The sequence below is a fragment of the Canis aureus genome, chromosome 5 (assembly GCF_053574225.1).
Source record: "Canis aureus isolate CA01 chromosome 5, VMU_Caureus_v.1.0, whole genome shotgun sequence".
In the NCBI taxonomy this organism is placed as follows: Eukaryota; Metazoa; Chordata; class Mammalia; order Carnivora; family Canidae; genus Canis; species Canis aureus.
In genome coordinates, this window is record NC_135615.1 from 53,697,295 (window position 1) to 53,719,428 (window position 22,134).

The 22,134-nt window shown below is 36.6% G+C and overlaps 1 protein-coding gene across 23 annotated transcripts in view; it reads left to right on the plus strand.

The window, feature by feature from the left end:
- Nucleotides 1–22,134, plus strand: part of LOC144314196 (uncharacterized) — a 492,303-nt gene that overhangs the window by 244,284 nt on the left and 225,885 nt on the right. For all 23 annotated transcript variants that reach the window (XR_013379994.1, XR_013379980.1, XR_013379993.1 and 20 more), the window contains one exon: nt 16,934–17,017. Coding sequence is in view for 2 of the 23 variants with exons in the window: in XM_077898035.1 (XP_077754161.1) it covers nt 16,934–17,017 (84 nt within the window). In the remaining 21 variants the exon portion in view is untranslated. The remainder of the gene's footprint in view (nt 1–16,933; nt 17,018–22,134) is intronic.

Here is a 22,134-nt window from a genome sequence, read left to right on the forward strand (position 1 = left end):
CGCTTGGGTTGCTCAATGGGTTGCGTGTGTGACTCTTGATCTCAACTCAGGTCTTGATCTCAGAGTTGTGATTTGGAGCTCTGAGTTGGGCCCTGTCCTGGGTGTGGAACCTACTTTAAAAAGTAATCAATTAATTAATTAATTAAAATGTAAATGCTCAATCTTTCTTTTTTTTTTTAAGATTTATTTATTTATTTATTTATTTATTTATTTATTTATTTATGATAGACTGAGAGAGAGAGAGAGGCAGAGACACAGGAGGAAGGAGAAGCAGGCTCCATGCCAGGAGCCCGACGTGGGACTCGATCCCAGGACTCCAGGATCGCGCCCTGGGCCAAAGGCAGGCGCCAAACCGCTGAGCCACCCAGGGATTCCCTAAATGCTCAATCTTTCAAAAGTTTTTTCCTGCCCGTTTCTCTCCTTTCAGGGGCCTCTAGTTGTGCTGCCATAGGGAAGAAATGGGCCTCTGGCCTCCGGCTTGCCCTGGCATGTAGCGGCTCCTAGCAGCCATCTGCTAGGCACTGCCCCTTGGCTCCCTGAGGCTCCTATCCTTACTGGCTCCATATTTGCAGCTGGTAAGTGTGTGGCTGCTTTTGGCATAGGATGTCCCCTGCCTTCCTGTGGATATGACCTTCCCTTAGCTCTCCCTGACTGCACAGCATCACTCCTACATCTGCAACAGCCTTCTCTGCTTTTTCAGGGTTAACTAGCCTTGTTCTGGTGACAGGCCTGGCCCAGTCTCTGCCAATTTAGCATGTGTGCGACCCCTGGGGGAGTTGAGATCAACATGAGAACAATGCTCAAGCCTTTGTGATGCCCTCTCTTGTGAGGTCCGGTCCATGTGGGTGCCTGGCAGCCTGAGAGGCACCACCTAGACCTCTCGGGTCCCTCTCAGGTCTCCCACCCTTGGGAATAGAGCCCACGAAGGAGCAGTCAGGAAACATGTGTCCACTTGCTACTCTTTCCCACCTTGGTTTCCCTTTATTTTCCTCAGGAAAGAGATGAAGGAATAGGATTTTCTTGGACCCCCTTCTTCCTCTTTATCCTTGTTAAACCTTAAACTTGGGTACTGGGATAGCATCTTCATAATTCCACAGAAGTCAATTAGCTGGGCCCTCTAGGTTTGCTTTTGATATGCTAAAGAGTAGACAAAGGAATTTAGCAAAGCCTCTCTTTGCACAAAGGCTGGTTTTAAAGCCTAAAATCTCCACACAAAATGAACTTCCTGTCACATATTTCTCAAAAGTTGATCTCCATGATGAGAAAGTGTTGTAGAATATGCATTAAAAGAGCAAGTAAAAATCATCCGTTTAATATTTGCTGAAGTATTTTCAATATTTAAACCTCATGTGGCCAGGACTGCCACACTGCACATCTCCTAGGGGATGAGATCAGTGTTCCTGGCACGGTGCTGGGTGTCACTACCTTCGGTTCTTACTTTCAATGCATGTGTCCATCGTCCATCGGTAGTGAAGCTTTATGTAAAAGGAGAGGATGCCGGGAGGTAGAAAAATCTTTGTAGAATGAGGTGTCAGTCAAATTCCTAGCCAGGTTGTTTAATCATGTTTGCTCTTGTAATGGGATAATAATCAGGAAAGATTCTCATTCAAGTCAATGAATACCAAGAAATTCTAGGTGAAATATATTTTGACTCTCTGTTCTTTGACTTTCTTCAGCAAGAATGCTTCTACTTTGGCACCAAAACCATGGATGTTTTGTGTTTAACCTTTCAACTTTGCCCATGCTTCAGAAGCTCCTGTTGCTTCCGTGTTTCTACTCTGCTTGGGTAAACAGTCTGTGCTCTAGGCTTCCTTTGGTTGTTTTCTGTGACAGTTTAAAATGAATATAAAAATAAATGACATGCTGAATTGCACCCTATGAGACAGTGAATTATGTCAGTTAAAGGTGTGATTTTTAAAAAGGAAAAAAAAATTATCCACACACAAAATTATTTTTTCTCATTAAAAATAAAAAGATAATATCCCAAAAGCTTCTCTGAAACTTGATTTCCTTGCTGAACCATACACCAGAGAAATACCCTCAAATTAACTAGCCTTTATCCGATGTATTCCTTTTAATGCTGTCAGATACATTTTATGAATGTAATGACATTTTCAAGAATTCCTCTTTCAATAAACATTCACTTTAATACACTTTAAGTACTCTTTATTAAGTACTATAAAAATAATTTTTTAATGTCTGTGTGCTATTATATGTGGATTACAGTATAGATATTTTCAACTTAATGAATATTGTGGATTGCTTTCCAACAAAACCCTCCAATAATTTACATTTCCAAAAGCAGTGTAGTAGAATTTTTCCTGAATCCTTGCCAGAAATAGCTATCCTAAGTCTTTATTTTTTATAATCTGATGGCTCTAAATTATCTCACTGTTGCCCTAACAGAGTTGAATGCTTTTGGTGTTTTGCTTTCAACCGACTCTTTGTTATCCCAACAGCTATTGGGTTGTTTGCCTTGCTTTTGTTAGTTTATAAGACCTGTTTGTATACTAATGGTATTAGGCGTTTACCTATCACATATGTTGTAAATATTTGTTCCAATGTGGTCCCTTTTTCAAGCATGATTTTAAATTTTGAATATTTATTGATTTTTTTTTTAAATTTTGAATATTTAAATAAATCTTTCTTTTTAGTGGTCTGGGTTCCCAGAATTGGTAAAACAGTATCTCCTGACTCTAGAACTGTACATAAAGAATTTTGAACGGTTTTTATGGTTTTAAGTTTTTACACTTAAGTCTTTAATCCATCTGGAATTTATTTTTGTATTTGGTGTGACTTGAGGTCCAACTTAGTTTTTTCTGGATAACCAGTTCAAGCTCCATTTATGAAATTAATGACCTCTTCCGACTGAATGAAATATCACTTTAGTCCTGAATTAAACTTTATTTTATATTAGGTTTTATTTCTCTCCACTCACTTGTCTATTCCTGCTCTGCTATTATTTTTGATAGGCAGGTCCTCCTTTCACTAGCCTCAGTGACCAAAGAGAAGTATAGGGAAGAACATCCAGCAGATTGCTCAATTAGTTCATGAGAGGCAAGATGAAGGGGTAATGGAGAGGTAACACGGTAAAGAGACAAAGGGGAGAGAGAAGGCAAAGAAAAAAAAAAGACTGCAGGATAAAAGCTGTCCATGAAAAAAAAAAATACATGTAAGATAAAATCCCGATACTGCCGCTTTTTCTTCCTCCCACTCCATAGAGAAGGATGTTGTGAATATTAGCAGTGAGACACATTACCACTGTCATGATCACTTCCAAATGAGCATCATTGTGTTACTGCCAACTGCTGTGCTTGGGAAGGCCCATAAGAAAGTGGTGAGATTTCTTCCCTATGACGAGCTTTCAAGTGAGTTTGAATTGTGAATTCAAAGAGGAACATAGTTGATAAAAATGGCCCTCTGGAAGGAGAATCTTCTTTTCTACAAAATGATCAACCATACTGAATTATTAGCAGCAGAGCTGGACATTGTTTTCAAAGGTTGAATATCATGACAGATCCAACTCATTATTGCACATTTGTATTGCATTCTTTATTTAAATAGCTAAGTGCACAAAGAGAAAATTGTTTCAGTTTGAAAAAGCGTAGATTTTCCCCTTGAGTGAAAGGATTCTTTCTGCCTCAGGAGTTTTTATTTACACCAGCTCTCCCAAGGGTCTCTCCATCTGCTCATTCTTTCTCCTGGCCTCAGTTAGTGTTCTGTGTTAAGAGTACAGATTTACATAATGGGCTATTCCTTACTGGAAAGGATGTATTTTAACCCATTTTGGGAAGCATATAGTAAAAAAACAAACTCATACTGTAGATATTTGGAAGCCTTATTGTTTATTTCTTTACTTTTATATTCTTTCTTGTTTTCTACTTCAGGTGCTTTTTTAGTCTGTATGATTTTTTTGCCTTATTTAGTTAACTTATGTTATAATTTTTATAAAACTATTACAGACAGAATCTTTTCACTCTTGTCAATGAGAAGAATGTATCATTAGAACCCTTCACCTAATGTATAGTATTTGTGTTGAAGGAATGGTGTGGGAAAAATTAAGAAAGTCATTTTATTAAAGCAATTTGCAGTGATTTTGTTTGTGAACCTAATTGGGGAAATTGGGAGTTATTTGTAGAAATAAGATGATACAGAAAAATCCAAACGTCTGCTTTCTCTTCTTCTCCTCTGCATTACCTATCAATATAGTGTATTTATATTCCTCCTGTGAGGGTGGTTTATGTATAATTCTCCTAGAATAAAAGTAAACATTGCATATTATACTTCTTTATAGTAATATTTTTGAATATTTTAATTAGAATCATCAGAAAGAGGGATCCCTGGGTGGCTCAGCAGTTTGGCACCTGCCTTTGGCCCAGGGCATGATCCTGGAGTCCCAGGATCGAGTCCCACTTCGGGCTCCCGGCTTGGAGCCTGCTTCTCCCTCTGTGTCACTGCCTCTCTCTCTCTCTCTCTCTCTTTGTGTGTGTCTCATAAATTAATAAATAAATCTTAAAAAAAATCATCAGAAAGATTTGCATGAACTAGAGCTCGGAATTGTTAATTTGAAAAAATACATTAAAATGGTATATGGGATGAAGGTTTCAAATTATATTCATTTTTTATTTTTTTATTTTATTTCAAAAAATACTCTATGTATTCATGAGAGACACAGAAAGAGAGAGAGAGAGAGAAAGAGGCAGAGACACAGGCAGAGGGAGAAGCAAGCTTCCTGCAAGGAGCCCAATGCGGGAGCCTGATGGGGACTCAATCTCAGATCCTGGGATCACGCCCTGAGCCGAAGGCAGACGCTCGACCACTGAGCCACCCAGTCGTCCCATATACATTTTGTTTTTAAGTAATGCCGCTACGCCTGAAACTACATCAAAAGATACATTCCAAGACCCCTTGCCCAGCTCTTCTGTGGGATTTTTAGACAAAGACCTCTTAATTGGCTGTCAGTGAGTAACACCTCACATTCTTTTCCATCCATATGATATGGGAGAAATAAGAGAGACTTAAACAACACAATATAATATTGTTGAAAATTGTCTTATAGACACAAGCTTTGATTTCACATCTGGAGACCTGATAGTAGGGAAAAGATTCCCCTCCCCTTCCTCTCACCATTTTTCTAAAGCTGGCCTCAATTCAAGATAAAAAGAAAGTTCTAAAATTTAAGATTATTTTAGTATCAAAGGGAGACAGTGAAAACTGCGTTTTCACCAAAATTGTAGGCTTATGTCTTCTTTTTAAATTAAGCTTAAAAAAAGCCAGCCCCAACATTTTAGCATAGAAGCTCACAAAGGATAGGGCCAATGTTTAGTCAGGGGCATTCATAATACAGTGTTAATCTGATCTTGTTAATATTTTAATAGAAAAAGTATTATTGTAAATTAAAAGAAGAAAATGTATTTCTAAAAATCTTAAAACCAAAAAATCAAAATTAAAAGCAACCTTTAGAATTTAATTCAAAAATTTTGAAATGAATAAGACATAGTGAAAAAAAGGACTACATAGTAGGAACATATTTCTGAAATTAGTATCCAATATTTTTTCTCCAAATATTTCCCACTTCTTTCCTTTTATTTCAGATAGCTGGCCAGGGCATATTGTTTTCTAGACACTTTTTGGATTGAAAATTCTGAATGTCCAATATTTAAGGTAAACAGGTGGTGGTGGTGTGGATTTGAAGAGAGTGCACCAGAATGGTCCCCATGTCTTAAAGATTCTTTAGAAGTAGTGGAGAAGACCCAGTCTTAAAGCCAAAGGGACAGAAAATAGGGTTGCCTAAAATACTTCAGGGATCAGAGTGAATGTTCAAGAAGATAATAGATCAGTACATGCCTGTGTAGCCAGAAGGCCTTGAGAATCGGAAGAATGTTGCATACTCTACTATACCTTCATACTTGGTCAGCCCCCTAGAACTTAGACCCAATGCCGAAGATGAAAAGGAGAGAGAGCACAGCATGCTGATGAAAATTAGCTCTGTCATCTGACATGAAGGTTCAGAGTAGAAATTCAGTTGATTTAAAGACAATGAAATTATCTCACTAGGAGTGTGAATTGAGATTCAAAGCCACTATATTGAAAACAATAGAGAGGGAGAGAGGCGGAGTATCTGTCTCATCAGTGGGCTTTTCCCCCTTTTTACCTTTAGCTGCAGCCAGTAAAGGAAAGTTCATCTTTATCTGGCAAGAGTTTAATTTTCTTTGATGGCTGTTTGGTTGTGTGTGTGTGTGTGTGTGAGAGAGAGAGAGAGAGAGAGAGAGAGAGAGAGCGCCCCTGTGCAAGTGTGGGGAGGGGCAGAGGGAAAGAGAGAATCTCAGACTCCACACCCAGTGCAGAACCTGATGTGGGTCTTGATCTTGTGACCCTGAAGTCAGGACCTGAGCCGAAATCAAGTGTTAGATGCTTAACTGACTGAGCCACCCATGGCTTTTTAAAGCATGGCTCATATCAGTGGAATGGCAGGTATTAAATGGAGCTCCTAAGGGCTGTCTCCATGTTCTGCTGTGAGATAGTCTGCAAGTGGGAAGCCTACCATCCGTACAGTGTCAACATTTTTCCTTCTCTTTCACTTTAGTCTCTTTTCTTATGTATTTAGAGGTGTCTTGTGTTTTATTGATCAGAAAATAGAAAATAGTATAATTTTAGTATGTATCTTTGCTATGATATAGGCTATGTAGTACTTTAAAATGTTGGCTTTAGTTTACTTCTCCAGTTTTCTTTGCATCCTTTCACTGTTTTTTTCTCATTGCCTTTAAAGCTCTACTGTCATTAAATTTTTTTCTTTTGGATTTCTTTTTTACTTTATGTGATGTTATTAACTTCAGTGGTAATCCTTTTCTCCTTTCTGGTTATGTGTTTTGAATATATTCTCAGTTTTTATCTTTTATCTTATATTTTGTTTTGCTGCCTTATATTGTTTTTCCTTCCCAAATGTTTTATCATGCTGGTGTGATTTTTCTTGGTGTTAAGATTTAATCCTCTTACTCCTCTATCTTTTCTATATTCTGTTGCTTTGTTTTATTTTCTTTATCTTGAGGGGAGTGTGATTAATTTTTTTCAATAGCAAATGAGAAGCCAAGTTCAAAGCATGGTAGCACTGAACAGAGAACACTGGAAAGTTGAATGGAGAGTGTAATCATCTGGCCTAGTGCATGCTTGCTGATACTCATGTGACATTTTGTCAAATTATAGTTATTATTGACTTGGCTAATGATTTACGATATTTTAAATTAACCAATTGTCTGTCTAGACACAAACTGGAGAAACCCTCAAACTGATTTTTGAGAAATGTCTTAGCCCTGTTCATGGATTGACCTTTGACTCACTTCCATTCTGCAACAGGGAGTGCCATATACTTGTTGGACTTTCCAATTCTCAGAAAAGACTAGCAGTGCTAGGCTGAGAATGAAAATATACATCTTTGTTATAGCTTCTTCCAAGAGCAATTTGAAAGTTTATGCCAAAATTTGAAATCTGCACAGAGCAATTCCCCATTGAAGAATGAAGAATATATTCTATGGAAATACAGAAGTACTCAAGGAAACCCTGTAAGGCATGTATATAATTTGAAAACAATCTAAATGCTCACTTAATAGGACATTTTATTTTATTTAAATATATGCTACATATATGTTAAAGAATAAGTTGGTCCTCCAGGCCCAGCAGTATTAAAGATTGAATTTCTGAAGGTACGTGCTCTTACAAACATAAAACATTTAGGGGGTGCCTCAGTGGCTCTGTTGGTTAAGTGTATGACTCTTGATTTCAACTTAGGTCAGGATCTCAGGGTCATAGGACAGTCAGGCCCCATGTCGGGCTTTGTGCTGGGTATGGAGCTTGCTCAGGGTTCCCGCTCTCCCTCTCCTGCTCCTTCCCCCCACCCACCCTTAAGAAAAAAAAAAAAAAGAAAGAAAAGATTAAATATACATATATTCATGAAAATATGTAGGAGCCAAAAATATAGGGGAAAAAAGCCAAAATGGTAAGTATATGTGTTGACATGGTTGCATTGGGAGGATTTCAGTATACAGTGTACAACCAAATAATTGGTAATAACAATTTAAAAAACTTAGAAACAGGAATTTCACCCTTGAAACCTATTTCTATAGAAGTTACCTAAGAGATCAGTAGGTAATGCAGATTTAGTAATGATTTCTGGGGAATAATGAGTATAAAAGGTTAGAGTTATAAATGTTGATTGTCATTATATATACACCTTTTAAATATTGCTTTAAAAAGTTAGATAAGGATTTTGGGAAAATAATGAAAGTGGCCTAATTTTTAATCCTTTTGAACCTCTCTACAAATGCAGACAAATAATTAGGATGTCACTTTGGAATAAAAGGACCACTATCTACAATAAAACTAACAGACAAGATATTCTTAAAATTGCATGTTTAGGACAAAGCATGGCATTGTTTAACCGAGGGGTAGGCAAATAGAAGCAAAAAATCAGGAGTATTTAAAGATAATCAACAACAACAAAAAAAGATAATCAACAGGTACACAATAGAAGATATTGTAGACCAATTCAAAAACAGCAGCTAAAAATAGAAAAATTTTAAACATTTTTATAAATAACATTTTTAATATAAAAATGCTAACACATTTATAAAACATTTTTATAAAACACAAAACAGATAAAACCATTTTTATATATAACAACTTGAGGATGAGTGCAAGGGATATGGTAAGGTTTAAGAAGTCCAGAGCAGTGCTATTCACTCTCAAAACAAAACACAAACCTATGAGAAACTGACAGGAATACATTTAAATTAGTCAGAACAGTGTCAGTAGGAGCAGAAAGAAGTTTACATAGAAGTGGAGGAGGGGCACAGAGGCAAGAGATTGTCAGAAAGTAAGAGGCTATAGCTTTTAACACTTCATTAAAACTACAAAGCAGAGTTGTAGAAAAAATGGTTCTAGGAAAGCTCTTACAACCTGTCCATCTCTCCTATAAATTAAGGAAAACTAAATTGGATTCCATAACAAGTAATTACAAGGGAAAAAGGAAAGCAAGAATAAGAGGCATAACAATGTTCCCACAGAAAATTGAAGCCAAGAAGACATGCCCATAAAACAAAAAATATAACCTTATGACATAACTTTTCAAAGTGAGCTAAAAGTTAGTTATAGATGATTTGAAACATCATAAATGAAACTAAAATAGGAATTAATGATCGAAGAAAAAAATCACTTCAGAAATACAGTGTAGAATCAACAAGAGAATAAATGTATACCACCAATAACACCTGGAAGTAAATAGTAAGCAAAAAGGAAAAAAATATAGCACTAGAAAAGAGTTAAAAAAAAAAAGTGCAAAATGAAGATAGGCGAAGAAGGTCCAATATGCCTGTAATTAGGGATCCTTGAATGAGAAAACTAAGCCAATGGAAAAGAATAGTAACAACTGTAACTCAAGAAAATGTTTTTAAAATTAAAAACAAGACAAAACTATACATTGAAAGAACTCACCTTATATATGTTGAGATTTGGCATAGAATTGTGTCACTTAAAATATGTACAGAACTGCAAAGTCACATTAACATAAAACTACTGGTCTTTAAAGAAAGAGAAAAATAAATTGAGCCCTAAGAAAAAAGACCAAGACATTTCTCAAAAAAAAAAAAAAAAAAAAAAAAAAAATCTGATGACATCAAACTTCTTGATAGTAATGCTTTATGCTAAAAGATAATAGTCTTTAGCTCACATTTTCTTTTATTGAGTAAAGACTTTATAACTAGCTAAAATGACTTTCTAATAGAACATTTGCTGGCAAAGTTATGAACATGCAGTAATTCAGAGAATATTTTTTTCTGAAGAATTTACCAAAGAATGAGCCTTCAGGAAATGATAAAGAACCAAAGACAATTAACATAAGTACTGGTAATAAATATTGAATGTATATTTGCGCATAAAACTAAAACCAAATGGTAGTTATATGAGAAAACTTTAGTGTGTAATGGCTATACACTACAAAGATGGAGATATACCATAACTATCAAAATATTAAGGGAGAATAAGAAAAGCATGAAAAGTTTAAAAAGCTCACTAATTATTTCATAATTTATTATTGGGAGTACACTGATGTTGTTTCAAAGATGTTCAAGGAGATGCAGAGAATAGAAAACTAGATTATTGTCTTATAATATTCAATTTTCAAATAGAAAATAACCAAAATAGGGAAGGTGCCAAGTGTTTTATGTAACATAAAACAGTATGGCAGAATTGGAGCCAAAATACAGATCTATAAAAAAAGGGGGGAGGGTTAATTGACCTCGTAACATTTTTTCTGATTGATGAATAAAGCAACATCTAAAACTACATTATATATAAGATATCCCTAAAAGAAAGAGATTTAGAATAGCCGAAAATAAAATAATTGTCAAGGATGTATCAAGTAAATAAATCAGTGGTCAAAATATTGATATTTGACAAGGTGGAATTTAAACTGAAAAATAATGATAAGATGTTTTTACTTACTCCATATACAAAAATAAATTCAAAATGGATGAAAGACCTAAATGTGAGATGGAATCCATCAAAATCCTAGAGAACACAGGCAACAACCTCTTTGACATTGGCTATAGCATCTTCTTACTAGACACTTTGCCAGAGTCAAGGGAAACAAAAGGAAAAATAAACTATTGAGACTTCATCAAGATAAAAAGCTTCTGCACAGGGAAAAAAATAATCAACTAAAAGGCAACCTTTGAAATGGGAGAAGACATTCTCAAATGACATATCTGATAAAGAGCTAGTATCCAAAATATATAAAGAACTTCTCAAACTCAACACCCCCCAAAACATAATTCAATTAAAAACTATGTAGAAGACAAATAGACATTTTTCCAAAGAAGACACACAGATGGCCAACAAACACATGGAAAGATGCTCAAAATCATTCATCATTAGGGACATACAAATCAAAACTACAATGAGCTAGCACCTCATGCCTGTCAGAATGGCTAAAATGAACAAGACAGGAAACAACAAATGTTGGTGAGGATGTGGAGAAAGAAGAACCCTCTTACACTGATGGTGGGAATGCAAACTGGGGCAGCCACTCTGGAAAACAGTATGGAGGTTCTTCAAATAGTTAAAAATAGAAGTACCCTATGATCCACCAATGGCAGGATACTAGGTATTTACCCAAAGGATACAAAAAAAAAAATACTAATATCAAGGGATACATGCACTCTGATGTGTATAGGAGCATTATCAGCAATAGCCAGTTTGGAAAGAGCCCAGATGTCCAACAACTGATGAATGGATAAAGAAGATGTGATATACATACAATGGAATATTATTCAGCCACCAAAAGCATGAAATCTTGCCACTTGCAATGATGAGATGGAGCTAGAGCATATTATGCTAAGTGAAATAAGTTCATCAGAGAAAGACAAATACCATATCATTTCACTCATGTGAAATTTAACATCAGGGGAAAAAACAGAGAGGCAAACCAGAAAACAGATTATCAGCTATAGGGAACAAACAGTTACTGGAGGGGAAGTGAGAGGGGGATGGGTTAAATGAGTGATAGGTAGTAAGAAGAGTGCTGTGATGAGCACTGGACGTTGTATGTAAGAGATGAATCTCTAAGTTCTGCACCTGAAACTAATATTGCAATGTTTGTTAACAAACTGGAATTTAAATAGAAACTTGAAAAAAATTTCTGTCTAACTATACCATAAAAAAGAACAAAAAAGGTAAATAATGAGACATAAAGATATTTTATACAACTAAAGACTAAAATTCACAATGAAAATAAATTATGTATATTTGCACAAGACAGAAGCATCTCTTATAGGAGATTGAGTGGGAAATAGACAAAAGTTAAATAATATATCAGAAAATCTTAATATACATTTAAAATCCAAAAGAGATGAATTCGATGAAAAATTAAAGATGCTGTAGAACAAGACCAGCAAATATTTTCTGTGAGGCGCCAGGTAGTAAATATTTTAGAATTTGTATACCATACTGTCCCATTGCAAGTACTCAACTCTGAAGTAGTACAAAAACAGCCAGAGATACATAAATGAATAGGTATAGCTATTTTTCAGTAAAACTTTATTCCCACAAGTTTGCTACAGTCTGGCCCTACTGCCCTTTTGCTAACTAACTCCTGATCTAGGAAACCTTAGATTTCTGTGTGTATGTATGTATGTATCTAGATATATATACATATATATATCTTTCTGTGTAATTAAATAGATCATATATAGCTATATAGTCAAATCTATACATAACAAATACATTTTTTCTAGTGTATGAGGAGCAATCCAAAAATTGACACTAATGTAGGCCATAGAAAAATCCATAAATTGCAAGAGTTAGATATAGTACAGGAACATTTTTTTTCCTTTATATAATTACACTAAAATTAATCACACACACACACACACACACACACACACACCAAGAATACAAAACAAAACAAAAAACCCAAACCCACAAAACATTCTAACACTTGGAAACTTCTGCCATTAAATCCTATATCGATAGGACTAAAAACTGGAAGATACAGAATTTAAAAATATAATCTAAAAAGTTAAAAATTAAAACCCAAATAAACCAAAATAAGCAGAAGACTTCAGTTAAAAGCATAAATTACCACTTTAGCAAACAAAAATACTATAAAACCAAAAGGTGTGTTTTTGAACAAAATTGATGTCCTTAGCTAACTTGATCAAGAAAAAAGGGGATAAAGTATATATGTACACAATTAGAAAGTACAAAAAATAAGCCTGAAAAGAGAAAATTTTTAAATATTTTAAGAGACTACACAACTTTATGGAAATATTTTGAATACCTCAACTAAGTGGATAAATTTTTAGAATAAACGAAAACTACCAAAAAAAAATTACACAAATTAACCTAAAAATATGGAGACATTGGCTAAGTCCATCCCCACAGAAACCACTTCCAGTGGTTTTGTGCGAGAATTCAACTAAGACTTTTATGATGACATGACTGTAATACTACTTAATTATTTGAAAGAGTTTTTACTCAAAGAAGAACAAATTAAAGTTTATTTTTATGAAGTAGATGCCATATTTTAAAAACTAATACAAGAAAATACCAGAGAAGAAACAATAGACTAATCTTACTCATGAATATTGATGCAGAGGTCTCAATTAAATGTATATTAGTATACTAATATTTGTCATTATGTTACCAGATCCTTTTCATTATGTTGCCTTAGTGGAGTGCACACGTCTTACTACTTGAATTACTACAATAATCTTCTCTCTGATCTTCCTGACTCCTGCTTGTTTCTTCTTATCAAGGGGTTCTAGATTCCATTGGTGCATTAAAATCGAAATAGGAGCAGGTAGGGTTATGCAAAGATGGTTTAATGTCAGAAAAAAAACATTAAAACCTATCATACTAAGAGAGCTACATTGCAAGATCGTACAATTATTTCCATAGGTGCAGAAGCCCAGAGAAAAATCCAGCTGCTGATGTTCATGACAGTCAATAAAATGGGACTGATGGATCCTTCCTATTAAGAATAAAGTACATCTAATAACATAATCCTACCTTATGATCTGAGAATTCCACTCTAAGGAGCATAGGTCCAAAAATGTCTATGATAGCATTGTTGATAATAGCAAAAAGCTGGAAATAAGCTAAATAGTCATCAGGCTGTTATAAGAGTAGTTGGTATGAATTAACTAGCACTAAGAGACTGGCTCTATACTAATCTAACATCTACCTATGTGACTTCAGCAGAGCTATTCTGTTTCCTCAGGCTTTTGGTGTTCCTTTCTATAAAATGGAGATAACGGTACATACCCGGCAGTGTGGCAGTCAGAGAGTTAACATACATGTGAAGCCCTTTGCACACACAGCGTGAACTGCGGCAGGCACTCAGATGATGATTATCTCAGAAGTGTGCTAATGCTGCCAACCTTACTTAGCCAGGCCATATATAGCAGGGGAACCAGTAGAGCCTTAGTAATAAGACAGAAGTTACCAGTTCCTTTTCATTTTGTTGCTTCCATTGAGTTCATGGCTCTTACTACTTGCATTAACTGCAGTGACCTTCTTTCTGTGAGATCTTCCAGACTGTAATCAGGTTCCTCTTATGCAGGGGCTTTTAAACCATAGGCCGCATGCCATTAGAGTGCTGTGGACTCAGTTTGGTAGGCCAAGGCCAGAATTTTAAACGATGAACCAGAATAGAAAATATTAGTGCCTCCCAGGCTGTACAGCTGGGTTTTGTGAAGCTCTTTTGTAATTTGGTTTCTGTGTTTGAGTGTGCTAGGTTGGTAGGGAAGAGCATTTGTCATGGGTGGCCGAGTTTGGTAGGTCTCTGTGGATGACCCATTCTCTGCAGGTCAGCTGGAGGGATTGGTTGGGATGCCACGTATTCATACAGAGCTGGCCGTAGCTTTCATGAAAATGTTTAAGTTCTGTACTTCTTGAGATCTTAAGTGATCTCCCAAGCTCCGTCTCCTCTCCGGGATCGGCACCTAGTGATCTTTTTGGAGCTCACTGGACAAGTTACACTGTTGGTATTCACGTCTCTGCACCAGCAGTCCCTCCCCCTGGTTGCCCCTTTCCTTGTCAGGTGACTAATGTCTCCTCTTCAGGGTTGAAAATTTAGCTTATGCCACTTCTTTAGGGAGCATTTCCTGATTCTCTGTCTCCACAAGCGCCGTATCATTAACTTGACAGTGGTACTTGTTACAGAGTATAAAAGTTTTAGTTTATTAGTCTGTCTTGTCCACTAGAACATAAATTTCTTGAAAGCAGGGACTGTGTTCTATTCACCTAAGAGTCCTCAACTAATAGCAGAGAGACTGGCATCTTCCAGGTCCTCAATATGTTTGTTGATTGACTGATTGGTTGTGCTTACTTGGGTGGCAAACCCAGTATACATGATGGAAATACTGGGAATACCTTTGTTTTGTTTTTTAAGTTCAAAACTGGGCCTTGAATTGATATCTAGTGTATTATTTTTTATTGTAAGGCAAAGGCAAAAAAAAAAAAAAGGATCATTTGGAGTCACTGATAGAAAAGCAGATAAATGTGCTTACCCTTTGATATATTATGGTCCTTTGTCTATTAACTTTAACTAGAGTACTATAATTATGAAGCCAGGGCTTTAGTGCCTTTGATATATATATGTGTGTGTATATATATATATATATATATATATATATATATATATATATGATATATATAATATGCTATATATGAAAGACAGTTTCCTCATATCTGAAAGCAGCTAGTTAAACAAAGTTTATCTGCGAGCCGCTTTTGTGGCAACTCTCCCAGTAAACACATCCCTTGCATTATAGGGTGATAAGTCTTTTGAGCCAAAAGATATGTCAACCCATTAGTTATCAAAGAAGTGACACATGGGTAGTGAAAATTCCTTTAGATAGATTGCATGTGGATCTGATATAAATAAAATATATTGTTATTCTTCAAAGATGGATTTTCTGGGTTTTAGGCCATTTTTATTTTACATTTTCCCTCTCATTTCCTGTCTTTTGATCATTTCTTTATGGCTAACAGCTTTGTAAGAGCAGGACTATGAGGAGAATAGGGAAAAATCAAAACACAATGCTAAGTTCCTGATATTTGTGGAAATGCCAGTTAAGTTCTATTTGCCACTCACTATGAGTCAGGAGCTATAGTACGGGATGTGATGTGTGGTATGCATGACCCCATTAAATCCTGACACCAAGCCTACAAGCCTTAGCTGAGGAAATGAAAGTTTGGCAAGGTAAAGTAAGCTGTCACAGTTACATAATTAGAGTTGGTTTCTTTTTCTTTATATTTTAAAGTGGCAAAAATAAGATCAGAGAGAAGATAGAAATGAGGTGTTAAACTGAGAATTTGAGTTTGTCTTTGTATTTGCTTGCTTCAATACAAACCTACTTCCTGTCCATGGATTATAGCAAGTATCCTGGACAATGAAAAGACATACTATACTACATAGAGTTTTTGCTTATTTCGTTCATTTTGCTGTACCATTGAGAAATTAATAACAATCAAGAAATGTATTTTATACATTCTCTCATTCATTCATTTATTCATTCATTCATATTTTAGACTCCAGAGGTATAGCAAAGGCAGGAAACTTTAGAATCCATGAATTAAGGATCTAGACATATAAATAAAAGTTACAGCATTGTAACCAGGGGTATAATTGATATGAATATGCAACAATAAAAGAAAAATAAAATGGCTATTTAAGTACTTACTTCTTCCTGGAAAAATCAGGGAACATTCTGAAGAGGTACTCAACTCACAGTGCTGAAGAATGTGTTGGAGATTGCCAGCTGATTCATTGCGAGTTGATTCATTAAAAGCATGTTAACAAATATGGAGTGTGTGGTAGCAGTGCCCTGAAAAAGTGCCTCAAAGAGGAAACATCTAGAAAGCTGATAAAAGCATAAACCAAGTGATCAGAGAACATGAAGATTTCCTGTCCTGTAGGCTTTAAAGTCTGCTGAGATGACAAGTGACAAGTGAACCTGCTTGATGAATATTTGGTGATTGTCTGATGATGGAGAATGAAGGAAGGATTGGGAATAAAGGAGTTGACAACTGCTCTGAAGTACTAGGTGCCTTATCACTTTTATTTTTTCAGATTTTCTATGTTGAATGAGGCATAATCATAATAATGCCATTTCCGTGAACATTGGCAGTTCATCACAGGGTAATGGGATAAGGCTTGTCCTTCTGTCCTTCATCCCTCCTTAACTACTTCTCTTCTCTTGACAATAACATTAATTAGAAAGACCAAAAGAATGTCATTAATTAACATTGAACTTTTTGGAAGTGCCAATGTTAAGGAAATCCCCAAAGGATCCTTCAGCTATTTTTTTTTTTTTTTACACATGTGAAATAATGGAAAAGAGTAAAATCAAGAATAGAATGTGTTTTGCTTTTCCAGATCTGCTTGGTGCAAGTGCGAAAGAGACCACAGATGGAAGCTCACAGATGGAAGCCTGCTGATCATACAGCTGTTTCTTTGTTGGTATGAAAAACCAATTGTGGGTGGGAGCAATGGAGAAAGAGACAATATTAGAATGCAATGGCATTTTAATTATACCTACCATAATTCTAATGTTCTGTTCTGTGGTGAATTGTTTGGGGAGTTGTCTTGAAATTAGAATCCAGTCCCACAAACTTGAATCAATTATAGTAGTACTGTTTGGAAATATACAGAGAAGAGAGTTTGCAAAAGATTTTCCAGTAATCTTGCTTTGTAATGTTTAGACATCCTCTGATGACTCTTGGGTTGAGAGGAGAGAGAGGAGAGAAGGCCAAGATTTAAAGTGCCCTAGTACTGCTCCCTAGGGATTTCCACTGGAGAACATTCTTAACTCCTTGAACTATTTAAACTGTCTCTGAATACTCTTAACAGAAGTCACCCTGCTGGCATTGAATCCAACTTGCCTGAAAGAGGTAATGTGAGTCTAAGCTTGTGCCACCAACCCAGTTTTCCAGGAACAGAGACTTGAGAGCCAATTAAGTAGGCTACTCTCTGAGGGTTGTACCAAGTTTCATTTCATGAGTTGCTATGAGTCTTCTGTGTTCCAAGCACAGGATTGAGTGAGAGAGACACTGTTCTCACCCTCCTGGAGCTCATTGTCTAGTAGGGAAAACAAGTATAAACTAGTGGATTGATTAGTGATGGAAGTAATAGATGCAAAGTAACAAGTGGTATGAGAACATAGAAGAGTGGAATGAGAAACAGATAAGGGGGCAGCAAAGCTCTCCTGGGCAACTCGAGGCTTCCATACTGAACAGAGTACTGTGGGTTAAGGAGGAGGGGGAAAGAACTCTCAGTAGAGGGAAGAGCATGTGTGAAGGCTCTGTGGTTTAAAGGGGAGTGACTTGTTAGAGGAACTACGAGAAGACCAGTGTGCCTGGAGTATAAAGACCTAGAATAGGAGGCAGGAATGTGGGCAGGGGTTGGAGTGAAGAGAGCCTTGGAAGCCATACTAATATTTCACTTGATTCTAAGAGCAATGGGAAAACAGAAGACTTTAAAGAAATGAGGGACATGCTCCAATGTGAGCGTCCTTCAAAGGTCCATTTGACAATTGCATGCAGGTTGATTTGGAAGGTGGTTAAGTCTGGAAGCAGACGTGATGATGGAGAGAATCTCGCAGATCTGAGAGAAATTAGAAACCACATCAGCAAGGTTTGGTGACCAATTAGATGTAAATTAAGAAGGAGGAAAGGATGATAAGGATATAACCCCAAGTTATCTCAGTGAACACGTGGGTATTTGGTTGTGTCATTCGCTGACATTAAGACCCAAGAGAAGGACCGGGGTTGGTGACTGGATATGAGGCAGGAAAACCATGAGTTCAGGTTTAAACAGTTAAAGGTGGGATGCCCTCTGAGGGACACCCAGGTGAAACAGCAAAATAAAAATGAAAAAGTGGAGGTGCTGAATGACACAAACCTGAATTTGTAATCTCTCTTCTGTCACTTACTGTCCAAGAGACCTTGGGCACATTTTTAAATCTTCTTATGCATCACTTTCTTCATCTGTAAAATGGAGATAACAGTGACACTACCCTCCACCAAGTTGTTGTGAAGATTAAGTGAGAATATGCATCACAATAACAATAGATACTTAGGGATATGGCTGTGAGATGAGGTGGCAAAGGAAAGAAAGTTTTATAAGAATATATATGTTATATGTACACTTAGAAACAAAGCAAATAGTAAAATACAACAATGTATAAAAGACTAAAAATATGCACGTCAGTACTTGGCATAACATTTGGTGAACAGTCTATGAGTGTTAGATGTCTATAGCCATAGGGACCTAGAGGTCAGAGAGAAGTCTGGTTTAGAGGTATACCTTTAGTAGTCCTGGCTGTGCTGACAGTAATGAAAGCCATGGGAGTTCTGGAAATCATCTGAAGAGAGAATGTTGAGTAAAGGGGGTTAAGGATTGAACTCTGAGAAATTCAGTGGCTAAAGATCAAGTAGAGGTGAATGAGTCAGTGAAGGAACCTTAGAATGGGATAGACCATAAAGCAGTGGAAAACTGACCATGTGGGCAAGGTGTGCTTACATTTGGAAGAGTACACAAGTAATACGGCATGTTGCAAGCTGTAGGTGTGGAGAACCTCAGAGTGTGCTTGAACAGGCTCTTTGGATAATCAGGCAATTATCTTTGTTGGGAAACTATCTGATTCTTTATTTTAAATCAAATCTTGGCTTCTTTCCTGGAAGCAAAGCCAGTCAGCTGGTCACTTAGAAGATTTGAATCCATTATTTCTTATGAGATTCTCCGTCTTCAGGGAGGTACTACTTAAAACTTAGGCAATTCATATAAAATGAAAAAATAACACTGATGTCAAAGAGGAAAACAAAGTACAAAGAAAGGAAATTTCATTCTGTTCAATCAGAGTTCTGACCAGCCATATAACCTTTAACTTTTCAAGAAGAATGATTTCATTTTCTTAAATTATGATTCTGTAGACACCTATCCCTCATCCCAATTTTATTTTTTATAAAAACTGACACTTTTTATTTTATATTTGGAGAAAGTGATGATTGTCTGACCTCATAAAAAAGAGATGAGTCTTGCGGAGCCTCGGTGGCTTAGTTGGTCTAGTGTCTGATGCTTGATTTCAGCTCAGGTCATAATTTCAGGGTTGTAGATTAAGCTCTGCATCCAGCTTTGCGCTCATTGAAGAGTCTGCTTGAGATTCTCTCACCCTCTGCCTGTCTCCCCACTCATGCACACTCTAAAATAAATAAATAAAATATTTTTTTAAAAAGGGAGATTAGTCTTTTTTATACTATGTATGTATGAAAACTACTTCATTTCAGATAAGTGGAAACTTTCCAAAGGGAGAGATGGGTTTAATTATATGCCCTGCTTTTCATTGCATACATAGCATTTTCCATTAAGGCCCTGAAAAATGCTAGTTTTATTGGGAAATAAAGTAGTTAGCCATAATCACACCATGGAGAGAGCGGGAAATGAAAGAAGTAAATGGGTCATGATGAATTTATAGTTTCAGATGGCATTCTGGAGAAAGCAAGGGTCGTAACTCTTAATCGTGCTTGGATTCTGTGCCAAGGGGGGTGAGGAAATAAGAGTAGGGTGGTTTTATCACCCCTCCTCCTTTGTATCAGTTCTGCACCGAGTGAGAGCACCAAGGTTGTTGGACTGTTTGGCACCTTAACTTCCTACTGGCCCCGTTCTGAATCTGAAGCAGGTCGTTTACTTCTCTCAACACTACTTTTTAAAATCTGAATTGGAGATAATAGTCCTGCCACCCTCACATCCTTAAACATGAGAATTCCTTCAGTAGAATTGTGGATCTGCTCATCTTCATCTGTCCCAAGTTCATTTGGAAAATGTCTTTATGTTTTCCTTAATCACTGTCTTCCAAACTTCAAGATTGTCTTTATAAAAGTTACAGGCATGACTCTCAGTCAGCAAACTCACTTATGCAAAATGAATTATTTATTTTTTTCAAGCTCAATCTGATTTTTATTTTTGAGATCTTATTCTGCCAGGAAGGGTAGAAATAACCTCCATCAACTTGAAGATCTGCCTTCCCCCCCTTTTCCTGAAGTTTTTATATAAGTGTAGGAATCATACATGATGCCAAAGCTTATTCTGGAGGGGGCATTTCTTCTTGATTTTGCAGGAAGTAGCTGTAATGTACGTGCTATAACTTGGCCCTTATCATCCATCATCACTAGTCCCACCGGGAGGTCATGGGTATATGGTCTCGTCTTAATGTCTCCCCTAATTGCATGCATGCCAAGATGTGGGACTCTTTCCCTAGAGTCAGAACATAACTTCTGCCCAAGCTTCTGCCAGCTATTTGGTCTATACTAAGTTCTATTGCAGATTATTTCTGTTCCCACGCTTGTCACATTCATCATTTGTAGCTCTGTATGCATAGCCAGGTACCTACATGGTGAGAAAAGATGGAAGGAGACCACAAGAGAAGGAGGGACCAAAGTCCAGTATCTCAAATGTACTGCCCTGCCCCTTAAGTTACAGACATATAATGGAAGTTAATGCTTTCAATCATGGAGCACAAAGATGAAATGTAGTATTTGAAATGCCATTGCAGAACTTATTGTGTATACCCAACTCAGCAGAAAGGCATTTTACAAGTGTGAGTTTTGTTTTGCTTAGAATGGACTGTGACTGTAGATACTGACCTAATTAATTTAAAAATCTCCCATAGGTAATGCAAGAGGGTTCATTAGCTTAGTGAGGGGGATCTTTACATCAGAATCATTACACCTATATTAATAAGGTAGACAAGGTCTGAAACATTATGCATGCTTTGAAAAACAAGCTCGTTTTCTCTAGTGTTTGTGCTTTGACTGAAGGCCCGATTCTATGCTTTGAGGTATTATAAGCATTTTTCTTGACTTTCTCTGGATCCAATAATTCTGCATAATTTAGCAAAAGGGAAAAAAATTTGTGCCCTCACCCTCTATAGTCCACTCATAAATGTGGCTTTCTTTTGCCCTTGGTTACTTCTTGCATTAATAGTAATAGGAAGGAAAATAATTCAAAATTTAGTTTTCAGAGGGACAAAGGGATTGGGAAGCATTATTTACCTACTAGACTGAAGCAGACCTTGGTGGCCATCTGGTGCACCATGTTTTTGGGTAATTAACATGCATCCACACTTCGATTTCATTTCTTTTCTAAAGTAAATCTGAAAATGTGTGCTAACAGACTGTCTGTAACACAAAGGAGCCAATGTTAAAAAATGATTGTACTCATCTCCCTGCAAAAAAACAATGAAAAAAAAAAAAGCCCAAACTTTGTTTTGCCACCAAAGACAGAAGCTACCCCAAGAAGCTGCCAGAGTCTCTGGGTCCCAGACGGAATTGCTTGTTCTCTTTAGTCAGCACATTTGGTGAGCAGTGTTTTCAGCCCAGTAGTCCCCCTTCCTCTCCATCAGGCTTGTCATCCAGAGCCTTCAGGGAGATATTCACGTGACCAAATGTTCACGGCCACGGTTGTGTGGCCCCATTCACGGACTGGATTTTGAATCTGGGATTAGTCCTCACTGGTTAACAGCTTGAGTTTGTTTTTCCAAATGACTTTATCATAACTATAAATTCAAGTGAGTCAACCTC